We start from the raw sequence: 12,516 nt of genomic DNA, 5'->3' as shown, positions 1-12,516 counted from the left end.
TTCCCAGACGAACTTAGTCAACCACTTTCAGATTTATTTAACCACATCACTATTTCTGGCAGCTTTCCGTCTTTATGGAAGAAGGAATATGTGACACCGACAAGTAAAAAAGACGTACCTAATGACTTCACTGGAGTTCGGCCGATCAATATTACCCCGGTATTTAGCAAAGTCTATGAGCAATTCCTTTCATCCTGGCTTAAGGAAAAACTTATCAGCATGGTGGATCCAAAGCAATTTGGTAGTCTTCCCAAGACCTTAACAGCTCACTATTTGGTAAGCCTCCTGGACAAAATCCTCAAGAACCTAGACAACGCCGGCTACAGGATAAACCTCATAGCAATAGATCTGAAAAAAGCTTTCGACCTGATCAACCACAGTAAACTCATCAAAAAGTTAATTACAAGATATAGTATCACCCCCGCTTTAGTTCGAATAATTGCCAGCTTTCTCTCAGATCGAAAACAAAGCATTAAATATAAGAGCGCGTACTCAACCGAGGTTCAAATCTACTGTGGTGCCACAATGAATAATCCTTGGTCCTCTTTTGTTTCTTGTCATGGTCAACGAGCTGACAGAGTCCTATCCAGAAAGATGGAAGTGCGTCGATGATCTATCATTAACTGAAATTTCCACAAGGACTCCCCAAGCAACGCGTATGGTATTATCGTGGACATTAAGAACCAGGCTGCCAGTAACGACATGGTAGTGAATATGGACAAATTCGTTGTACTTCCAATTTCTTTCTTAAGGACCGAACCAACCTATTATCCTACACATGAGTATATCATGTTTCATCCTAGTGAAGTCAGAACCCTGTGCAATGCATGTCTAATTTCAGTCTCATGGACATTAGGGGGGGCTCTCTTTCAGTCCTTATGCGTTCAGAAATGTTTACCTTTCTAGAAATTTAGACAGAATTTTAGCAAGAGAGAAGAGGGCGGGGCAACGAGACCAATCGCATTCCAGACCCTTCTTAGAGAGAGACGCCAAAGTGTCTCCAAGACGACCAAGTTTTTTTTTTTTTTTTTTTTACAAAATTTGGAGTTTGGTCTTTACTAGGTTGTAGCTGCTCCTGAGAATTCCTTACCTATTTTTTTTTCGATCCATATGGAAAATTACCTACCCCACTCCATTTTTAACCTGTGTAAACCTAAGGCTATGGCACTTCCATAGCTTCTAAGAAATATGGCTCTAAAGATCGTATTTGAGCAACAGCTAAATTTTATTGGATCTAGCTACTTTTCGTAAATTACAGAAGTATGTTCAATGAGCATAATGTGATGAACATGATGAACATAATGTGATGAACATTGTTCATCACATTTAGTTTCAAGTTTCTATATCCAAAAATACAGTAGCTCATACTTGCAACAAACAAGCAAAAAATAGTACAAAAATATCCCCCCCCCCCCAAAAAAAATCTACAATACTATTCTCCAATACTAATTACGATCTATCCCATTTCGCGCATAATTCGTACGTTGTGAGGGGTATGATACCCTTCCCTCCCCACAGAAGTAAGTTTCAGCCTACTTGCCTCGTCCTGTATCAACAAATTTTACACAGCCCGTGCCCTTAAGACGGAGGACACATATTTTTCTAAGCATGACAAACGATCAAAAATCAGTAACCCGAATTTTGTGAGGTAATTGCCACATATTGTATCTATATTATGCGTATTTAGGCTTAAGGGTCACAGTTTTCGTATATTTGTCTTAATTTTTGTATTTTCTTATAATAGTTAATCCAACAATTCTCAGGGGGGGGGGGGGCAGGTCCTCCATCCATATCTGTGTATAAACTTATGAATAATTTCTTCAGCTTTTATCACTTTAAGCGGAAGGAAAACTGCAAAACTAGTCGAAAGTATATCAAAGTCCTAAGTAAAGTTTTAAAAAAGGAAAATACTGACCCCATTTTTCAGTTCTGCCAGCTGTTTTCCATCCTTCATCATCATCACGTTTAGACCAACGGGGTTTTTCTCCCTCACTTTCTGATATACGGAAGCCATCGCGAGAGCGCCAATTGTCCGTTGCACCTCGCGGCACAAATTCTTTACGAGGGGACGTATTTGACCATTCATCTCCATTCCAATTGCGGTCTGCAAGGCTCTACAAGAAAAAAAAAAAGAGAGAAAAAATCCAGCTACTACGGAATTTAATCAGTAGTAAATTGGGATGCTGTCTGAGAGCAGGCCATTGATGTCCAAATTGAGTTAGGCTAGACGATAAAACATATTAGAATTCATTTAAAATAGAATGTATATATATATATATATATATATATATATATATATATATATATATATATATATATTAAACTTCTTTTTTTTGGAAGGGGGGGGGGGTATTGATAAGGGGATTTTTCTGGTCCTCATGGAATAGCCAACGATAGAGTTAATTTCCTTTTTATACATAACGTCCGACGCTTCTTGGCTCAGCCAATCACGTAATTAGTTGTTTTCAGGGCTTAAAACACTAAAAATTTGTAAATTTTGAATATGTAGCGAAGCAACACAGCTTTGTTTTGATATATAACCATGTCAGTTAATTGTGAGCTAGAGCGTTTAGTATTTTCCTCAGTCACGATATACCTCCCCTCCTATAAAGTTACAATGTCTCTATAAATATGTCATCGCTAACGCTGATATCACCAACGCGTCATTGTAATTAATGCAGTATGAGTGGAACTATAATGCTACGTTTACCTGTCAAGGACATGTTTTGAAAATTTTGAGGGTAATATTGAACTTTAAAAGATTATTAATATCTTTTTTTGGTGGAGTGCGAGTGGTCTGCTACTGCATCACTGTAAATCTGGCCGTGGTTTATGAGAATGTCGACGGGCTCAAAACATGTGTTAACCCCAAAGGGTTGCAGGGTGGGATCTGTCAGACGTCAGCACTAATTTTTTGTCCATCTTGTACTTCTGGGTTGTGCTGGAAGGCTGATATCTTGTGTATTTTTCGGACAATTTGAGTTCTAAACCTCAGGTAAAGAACATCTCGAAATCACTTACAGGTGCGTATACATAGGGCTCTGGGGTCCAACAGATCCACCCTGCAGTTTGTGTAACTTTTTTATGGCTTAACAGATAAATCAAATTAAGTTTTTTCGAGGCTTTTAGATAACAATTACTTTCGTTTCAACTTATGTAAGTGTCCTACATTCGAGAAGAAAACATTTTCGTGTTTACTGGACCCTTTTTAGTTTATTTCTTAGGAAATAAATCTAATCTTCATTGGTTTTCAGAGCTGGAAATGTCATTTATAGCTAGAATCTGGGCTCCTATGAAACAACTGACAAACCAGAGCAATTAGTCCAGGACTTTTAGCTCAAAAAAGTGTCGAACCCGGAGAAAATTGCAATATAAACGAAAATGGTACCAAAATGATCAGAAAAAAATTCTGTACAACATACTAAAAGTCCTCATAAATCCGAGTGGGGCGAGTACCCAAAAAACAGGGGAAAAGGGGGAAATGCGGGGGAAAATTGGAAAAATGCAAAACATGCCCAGAAAATAGTTTAAAGTGAGTTTTCTGAGTTTTTCACATACGCTGATTACGAAATTGACATCCAAAATTCAGTATAGAAAAACAATACTACGGAAAACGGGGGACCAGGGGAAAGAAGGGAAAAAGAGAAGAATACAGGGTAGGAGTAGAAAGCGATTTGAAAGATATTTTCTGGGGTATTCCTATCTGGTGATTACGAAATTGAGAACTAAAATGATATAAAAAAATTGATTAACATAAAACGGGAAATGGGGGGGGGGGGAGGGTAAAAAGGGAAAGAGAAAGGGTATGGGTAGAAAGCATGTGGAAATGTTTACAAATGTTAATACAGGAGATCTAAAGAGTTTCGGCTACCCCATAGGTTCGGAAAAGGCAAAAAAAAACTCGAGAAAGAAATACGGAAAGAAACTGAAATTACTTTATTCCTTATTCCTCGCCGTTATCAACAAGCGCGTGGGTTCGTCAACATAATCCTGTTCTATTTCGACATTCAGTAAGAGAAGCAAGGTAGACTAGTCACCGCGGAGTTCCAGTGCCGATGACAAAACCTGTCCTGACGGAATGACATCTAGCGGATCCAATAGTCCCCAGTCTGCGTGGATGCTTACACATGTGACATGGTAGCAGGATAAATCAAGGTACGACGAGATTTTTTTTTCAACCGACGGTGTAAGGGAAGCCAGCATCAAGTGATCGATTTCAGTTTAGGGATGAAGCTCCAGAAAAAGAAGGAAGAGTTTTTGAGCAACTCTCAGAACAAACAGCAAATTATAAGCTACATCGGGGAAAAACTCAGAGCCAAAGGATTTGAAGTCGCCCATGCGAAGGACGATGCTGACTATCTAATCGTGAAGACTGCCGTAACGAAAGCAGAAAACTCTGAAACAATAGTTCTTGGCAACGACACTGACCTTCTGATTCTACTCTTGTATCACCTCCCGCCTAATGCAAAAACACTTTACTTCGAATCGTCAACGAACGTAAAAGAAGCGATAACACGGTTCTGGTGCCTCAACGAAGTTTAAAAAAAATGGGAGAAGTATCCAGGCTACTTCTGGTAGGGCACGCACTCTTGGGATGTGACACGACCTGACGAGTTTTCGGACTTGGAAAGCAAGCTGTGGTACCACTTTTGAAAAAGAGCGAAGTGTTCAGAAAAAATGCGAAGTGTTTCTGGATGAATCATCGTCTAAAGATGAAATTGTGAAAGCGGGTGAATATCTTCTCCTCAGCTTGTATAAAGCACGACCAAACGAAGATCTCACGTAGCTGCGACATCAAATTTTCTTGGAAAAAGTTTCTTCGTCAAATACTACGGCGTTTGTTAAGCCTGAAAGGCTTCCGCCAACCAAAGCTGCAGCTTCATTCCACTCCCAGCGAGTGCGCCTCCAGGTATCCCGTTGGAAAGGGGAACCAGCTGACCTCGACTTGGCTGACTGGGATTGGGTCGTCAGAGACCATAAATACTTGCCTGTGATGACCGATTTGTTGCCCGCACCTCAGACTCTTTTGAGTGTCGTGATATACAACTGTAAGACAGGCTGCGAGAACTCGCGATGCAGCTGCAAGAAAAATGGATTAGCGTGTACGTTCGGGTGCGGAGAATGTCAGGGTATCAACTGTTTGAACAGGGACAACGAGATTGTCGAAGACGAGGAGCTCGACTAGTGACATCAATGCTGTGTTTTTCAAGTCAACTCTACTGCCTTAAAAAGTGCAGATTTTACCTATAGTTACTGAAGTTCTTTTTTTTGTTTTTTATTCAACGATATTGCCTTCGAAAGTACAAATTTTACCTATAATAGCTGAAGTTTTATACTGTGATCACTGCCAAGCGGCTGTTTTCTTTATGTTTAGTAATTCAAATGGTTGTAAGAAAAGTCTGTGATTCAAGAAAGTAAAAGTTTGATACTTAAGCGAGTTATTTTGTCCATAGGCCTACTTATTAGCCATTAGCAGCTGGCTCAGGAGTCAGGCTTCCCTTCCCCTTTTCCGTTATTTCCTCCAGTTTTGTTCGGTTTTCATGGTTCTCGTTTTCTCTCCTTCATTTTAGGTGCCAGTTTCTTGATCAGCAGATAAGAAAACCCCAGAAAACTCATTCCAAATTGATTTCTACCCTAGAAGTTAACTGTCCCTGTTCGTACCATAGTTCCCACTGGGCTCTCAGGGTGGTGGGGCTCCGGTTGCTCTTTTCAGGTGCAAACCCCGTTTTAGGCGCTACCGACCAAAATACCCCAGAACATATCTTTCAAAATGCTTTATCACCCTACCCAGTATTTTTAAATTTTGTCCCCTCTTCCCCCCGTTTTCCGTTGTACTTTTATTCTATACTGAATTTTAGATGTCAGGTTCGTGATCAGCGTATGGGAAAGCCCCAGAAAACTCACTTTGAACTATTTTCTGGGCATGTTCGGCATTTTTCCCAAGTTCCCCCGCATTTCCCCCTTTTTCCCCTGTTTTTCGGGTACTCGTCCCACTCGGAGTTTTGAGGACTTTTAGTATGTTGTACAGAATTTTTTTCTGATCATTTTGGTACCATTTTCGTTTATATTGCAATTTTGTCCGGGTCAAACCCTAAAAGTCCTGGACTAAATGTTACGAACAAGCCAAAGACTTCTAACAGAGGAGGCACGAGAACCTGTAATCTTGTTATATACTTTTCAGGTCTCAAAGAGCACACGAGGGAGCAAAAACCTAAAACCCCATAAAAAGGCATGGGACCTTTTATCACAGCCGAGATCCTTGAGAGGATTGTCCTTCATACCAATGCCAAGATTGACGAATACCGCCTGCATTATAAGTTTAGAATATAGATAAGCAAACGTAGTTGAAACCAGTCTATGCCATAGGGACGCGAGCCTTTTTAGGCCTTCTGTATCTGTAGAGTATTTGAGTCGGGTAGTGAAGATTACAAAGGTCGCTTTGTAGCTGATGGAACTGGGCTGGACATTCTCCACGCTTCGATGAGCCTGAAGCGATTGCACTATCTAGAAAATTATCTTAGGGTTGACTATAGGCACACACATCACGATAAAGGTGGAACTCCAGCTTCAATAAAATAAGTTTCTTGATCACAACTGCAAATCCTATTCGAGTGCAAAGCCTCTTGACTGCAAAGCAAATTACTAACCAGGCGACTGCTTGACAATTGATGAAATGCTAGTTGCATTTAGAGAAAAATGCTAATTGAAGAAGTACATTTATAGTACAGTCAATCTAGCGTCAAATAGGACTCGACCGCAAACAAATTGCAACAGAAATTTTTTTTACACCATCTTGTAGAGAAAAAAAAAACTGTACAACATATCAAAAGTTGAGAAACCCAGTGGGGTGTAAAATAAGTGTTTTTTAGCGTTTTCCGTTTGTTTTTTGTTGTTTTTAGCGGAAATTTTCTGTTATCCTAGAGCTTAGCATTTACTTCATGGGAGACATGTTTCTGAACTAGTTTTGTGTGCTGAATTCGAATATCACATCAGATTCAAGTTATGTCCCACCGTTAGTGTTTCACATTCGTCACCAAACAAGAAATTCGTATTTCGTGGCCATATTTCCCTTTTTTCGTCCGTTGGGGCGAATGAAGTCAGGAATAACGTCGCCCTATCGACTGAATGCTATATTTTTGGAAAGTTCCGTACATTCTAAGATTGTCGTCATTAAGGTTTAACAGCATATACGGCCATCTAGCGGAAAATTTCGTAGCCTATTTCGCTAAGGTCGGTTTTCTGGCTTTCGTTGTGGTATCTGAAGACTCCAAGGCCGGGATGGAATGGGACACATCAGACTGTCATGGTTGGAAACCATCCGGGGAAAGCGTCTGTAATATTTCTCCCGATGATTGATCTGTCTGCCAGTGATGACACCTGTGTGTCCTCTACCTTGATGTTCATCGCAGACCAAGCTAAACGCCATGGATTCGCCCCAGTCGTGACCTTCGATCAGCCATTGTGGTGGAAAGTTATGAAAATGGTTGAGGCTTCTGAACCAGGAAGTGATCTCTCAGCAGTAGTTCTGAAACTCGGTGGGTTTCACACAACCATGAGCTTTATTGGATGCATAGGATACACAATGGAAGGATCCGGTCTCCGCGAAGTCCTGGAACTTGCATATGCCCCAAACACTGTTCCCATCTCCAAAGTGGAAAGGCTATTTCACGAGCTGTTCGAGGTCTCTTGCTAGTTGATAGTGCTCTACACGCCGTGCTGGTCTCCGAGTTATTTGACGATGATCCCTGTTCATAACCTGAAACAAAGTTAGGCACCAAAGAAGTTGCAGACCTTAAAACACTATACAGCAAGCTAATGAATGGAGAGGCAGCAATGACGGAGGTTGAAGAAAATCCTGCACTCAAGCGGATCAAAGGTTTCGTTGACCAGAAGATACTTGATCTGTCTCAGCACAGAACTTCAAAGCTGTGGTTTCAGCTTATGAATATGGTTGGGATACTTCGTTCTTTCATCAAAGCTGAGCGGATGGGACTTTGGGACTTAAACCTAAAGTCTGTGTCTGAAATGCTACCTTTTCTTGCGGCCTGTGGTCACAACAACTATGCCAAATCGTGCCGAATATACCTTCAGAAGATGGTGAAGCTTGAAGAAACCCATCCTACTGTTCATAGTTCATTCCAACAAGGAATGCACGTCGTCAGACGATCTGATCGCTATTGGGCTGGCTTGTCGACGGATATAGTTATTGAACAAGAGCTTATGCGCTCGTTGAAAACAGCAGGCGGACTGACTAGGGGTACGGGCATGACCGAAACCCAGAGGTCGCTGTGGGTTTTAGCACGCCCAACATGCTCTGCTGTTAACCTCCTAATGGAAGATCTGACGCAAATTCTCTATGGGACAAGCGAGCAGCACAAGGAGAACGCAGGCCCCAGACAAGAACGAGACTTCAAGGATACGCAGGCAATGGTCACGTACTTTGAAAATGGCTCACCATTCGGAGGGGATACCCAGCTTAGAAGCATTGCTACCGGTTTGACCGCATATGAATCTGCAAACGTTGATTGTGCGAAGGCTGTCGGGCTAAAAATCCTTGATGCTATGACTGGAAAAGTGGCGACGGATTTTGTCTTCCGAAGAAAGGAACAGGCAGTCCATATAACAACAAAGCAAACAGCTGGAGGAGATTGCAAGCGACTGGATCCATCTTTGCTATTCCAACGCTTCATTGCGTTAGCCAAAAGGACAAGACTTCCTGAATAAGAGTGCTTCCGGTATGAACTTTGTTCGTATCCCATTGCTCTGTTTGACAGCTCATTTATGCCGAGAGTGCCGAACAAGGCCGAATTCGCCAAGGCCATTGCACTTGCATGCAAACTCGAAGAAATTCCGTGTGTGCTGAACGACGGGACACACTACGTACTTGACGGCGGATCTCTATTGCACCGAGTCCCATAGATAAGAAATGACACGTATGCGGGTATCATACAGAGCTACTCTCTGTATATTTCGCGGAAGTACCCTGGCGCAACTGTAGTTTTCGATGGGTATGATAGTGGACCTTCCATCAAAGATATGGCCCATTCGTATCGTAATCGAACGATTGGTCGCGAGGTTTTCTTCACGAATGACATGCATCTGAAAGTTAAGAAAGAAGAATTTCTCGGGAACAAGAAAAACAAGTCAAGATTCATTAGTGCGCTTGCAGTTCATCTCCGGCAAAAAGGCTATTTTGTAGTCCAAGCCCCCAGTGATGCAGACGTGCCTATTGTAAAAGCTGCTATCGAATCAGCTAAACAGAAGGTAACTGCCGTTATTGGAGAAGATACGGATCTTCTGGTCCTTCTCTGCTACCCCTATGATGTCTCCACTAACAAGGTGTACTTCGCCCCAGAGCCAAAGAAAAATAAAGAGTGAAGGTGCTGGGATGTTCATGAAATGAAAAAAAGATTAGGCAAAGAGGTATGTGGTCTGATCCTCTTTGCCCATGCATTCCTTGGGTGTGATTCTACATCACGTGTCCAGAACATCGGAAAAGGTCTTACCCTGAAAAAAGTGATAGAAGACGAAAGTTTTCGAGCATCTGCCAAGGTCTTTATGAAGAAGGCAGCAACAAAAATCGAAGTCAAGGAAGCCGGAGAAGACGCACTTTTTATAATATATGGTGGAAAGAAGGGGGGAAATCTGAACGAGCTTCGAAAGCAGCTCTTCGAAAGAAAGCTCGTCACAGCAACGGCTTTTGTTCACCCAGAGCAGCTACCTCCCACATCCAACTCTGCAGCATTTCACAGCTATAGAGTTTACTTTCAGGTACACGCCTAGAATGACGACCGTAATCTAGAATTGGACCCTCAAGAGTGGGGCTGGAAGGACCGAAGTGGTACATTATACCCTGTGATGACGGACCTACCCCCAGCACCTCCCCAACTTCTTAAGATTGTTAAGTGTTCCTGCCGTTCAAACTGCACCTCTGCTCGGTTTACTTGTGTCAGAAACGGCATGTCTTGCACTCTCGCGTGCAAAACTTGTCAGGGAGCAGAATGTGATAATTCTCCCAAATCAGAAGATCTCATCGACGATCTCGACGACGAAGTTTCAAACTACACTGCCAGTGATTAATGTCGCAAGTCATTTGAAAAGTTGCCTGCCTTTTACCAATGTGATTTTTGTTATCTGTGATTTTAGTCAGTTAATACATTAAGAGATGGTTGATTATTTTGAAGAAACCTTTTGGTGATGAATGTGAAACACTGTGGGTTGAACATATCCTTGATCTGATGTGATATTCGAGTTCATCGCATAAAACTACTCAAGAAATGTGGTCAAACGACTATGTTATAATAGAATCGCGAACTTCGTGAATGGTGATGAATGTGAAACACTTTTGGTTCACCGTATCTTAAATCTGATGTAATATTCGAGTTCAGCACATAAAACTACATCAGAAATATGTTTCCCATGAAGTAAACTCTAAGCCTTGAGATAATCGAAAATTTAGGGTTAAAAACGAAAAATAAAACACAAAACGCTAAAAAACACTAATTTTGCACCCCGCTAGGTTTCTCAACTTTTGATATGTTGTACAGTTTTTTTTTCTCTACAAGCTGGTGTAAAAATCATTTCTGTTGCAATTTGTTTGCGGTCAAACCTTATATTGACTGTACTATTAATCTAAACCGCACAAATATGGATTAAAGATTCAATGTCTAGCGGTCTAGAAGACATTTTATCTATTTGATGTATTTGTCTACACTGGAAAGAAAACACCTGTGGTTGAAATCTACAATGCTTCATTTTTAAGGCAAATATGACCCTTGTCGATCATTTGAAGCGCTCGAAACCCAAAATATCAGCTGGCAACTTATTCCCGTCCATAGAGCTCATTGAAATACTCAGAGACTTGGAAATGACCAACGTAGACACGATGAAAAAGAATGGAAGAGAAATCCACCCATTTCCTTGCTAGTCATACAAGGGAACTCAACTCGTCCATCTTCAGATTTAGAGACGATCTGAGCCTGGTTTCACATGTTTCAAAGAAATAAATGCAGTCATTGTTGCTTCGGCAATCCACTTTTCAGCAGCAACTGAAAATGAGAATGAAAAACCAGAGATCATCATGACGTACAATGCAACAAAAATTAAGTGGACTCTAGACCAAAAATAGTTCACTTAAATGACTTTCCGCCGCACAAGAATATGGTCCAAGGAGGCGTGGTATATGATCATGAACAGAGCTGGAACCAATTCCAATGTCATTCTGAGCTAATCAACAATCAAAGAAAAAATGTCCCCCAAAGAAAAATCCTGATAGATTTAGGCGATCCCTCGTGGAATCGCAACTTAGGATCAGAGTAATTCTCCAATGGATGCCACGAGCACTGCGTAATTTGATGGACAACCAGGCAAGTCCCCCAGGCGTCTTCTCAGCTTCCAATTACTGAAAAGGTCGTTACATCATTTGCCCTCTAAGCAAGGACAAAAAATCCAAGTATACCTGCAGTTTGTCGCAAAAAAGAGTATGTATGGAACATGCAAAGTTCCTATGCCCCAAATACAAATAGTGGAAAATTTTTTGTGTTTTAATGTTTTTAAATGGTATATTGAGTATGTTGTAACCGAAACTGTAATAAAGTTACAACAGTATTTTTCTAGGATTTTTAAAAACTGGGGTCCCGCAAACACCACCCTGCAGATAGTGTAACTTTTTTTCACCCTGCCAGTTAAGGGTTAATGTTGAATTGGTCTAGTTTCCTACCTCATTCTTCAGCCCCCCTCCCCTCCCAACAAGGCGACCCAAAATAAGACGATTTTTATTTCACTCTCAGACATGGCCTTTTTTTGCATTGGTTTTGAACGTTTAGCGTAATAGTTTCTGAAGGTATCGGATTAAAATATTTTTCTAGGAAATAATTGAAATGGAAAAAAAGCACTACCATATTAATATACAGGGATACGAGGAATTGTTGTTTAATTCTTGTTGCGATTATTTCCCTCAAAAGTAGAAAAGTTAAAATTCACCCCTACCACATGAGGCTGGATGTCCTGGAATCTCATAGAGATTTCCAAGAACTATTACGTTTACCAATCATGTAGTAAACGGAAAAAAGCCTAATTCACCGAGTTTTTCAAGATTACAAAATAACTTTATCTACTTCAAAAGTAAGATTTATTTGCTCGAGGGGCTAGGGCAGTGGTTCCTAACTGATTTTGGGCCATGCCCCACCTAGGCATTTACAAAATCCTGACGTCCCCCCTTCCCTCGCGATATTCAAATTTGGTTATTCAAGATTTTGCTTGATTCACCTGAAGGAAGTTTAAAAGGCCATTAATTTGGCGCTTTTTTGGGTCGTCCTCAAGGCATGTAAAATATGAAAAATATTGTCTGAATACAACACCTTTTACACAATGTACAACGTCCCTACAATACTATCATACATCTTTTTTGCTCTTTAAACAAATTTGAATGTGACGTCATTCACATGAAAATGTTTTTTTTCGAAATTAAGGCTCTGAAGTATAGTCAGCCAAAGGTTACACGCCCTACTATTGACC

The 12,516-nt window shown here is 40.9% G+C and overlaps 1 protein-coding gene across 2 annotated transcripts in view; it reads right to left on the bottom strand.

The window, feature by feature from the left end:
• The window catches only part of Gyf (GIGYF family protein Gyf), a 99,947-nt gene that overhangs the window by 66,663 nt on the left and 20,768 nt on the right, over positions 1 to 12,516 (bottom strand). For both annotated transcript variants that reach the window (XM_089093684.1, XM_089093685.1), the window contains exon 5: positions 1,916 to 2,114. In XM_089093684.1, the coding sequence (XP_088949810.1) occupies positions 1,916 to 2,114 (199 nt within the window). The remainder of the gene's footprint in view (positions 1 to 1,915; positions 2,115 to 12,516) is intronic.

The sequence above is a fragment of the Artemia sp. Qi Xiang Cuo genome, chromosome 8 (genome assembly GCF_049724085.1).
Source record: "Artemia sp. Qi Xiang Cuo chromosome 8, ASM4972408v1, whole genome shotgun sequence".
Lineage (NCBI taxonomy): Eukaryota > Metazoa > Arthropoda > Branchiopoda > Anostraca > Artemiidae > Artemia > Artemia sp. Qi Xiang Cuo.
The sequence above is the reverse complement of the archived record's forward strand: the minus strand, read 5'-3'. Positions and strand labels throughout refer to the sequence as shown.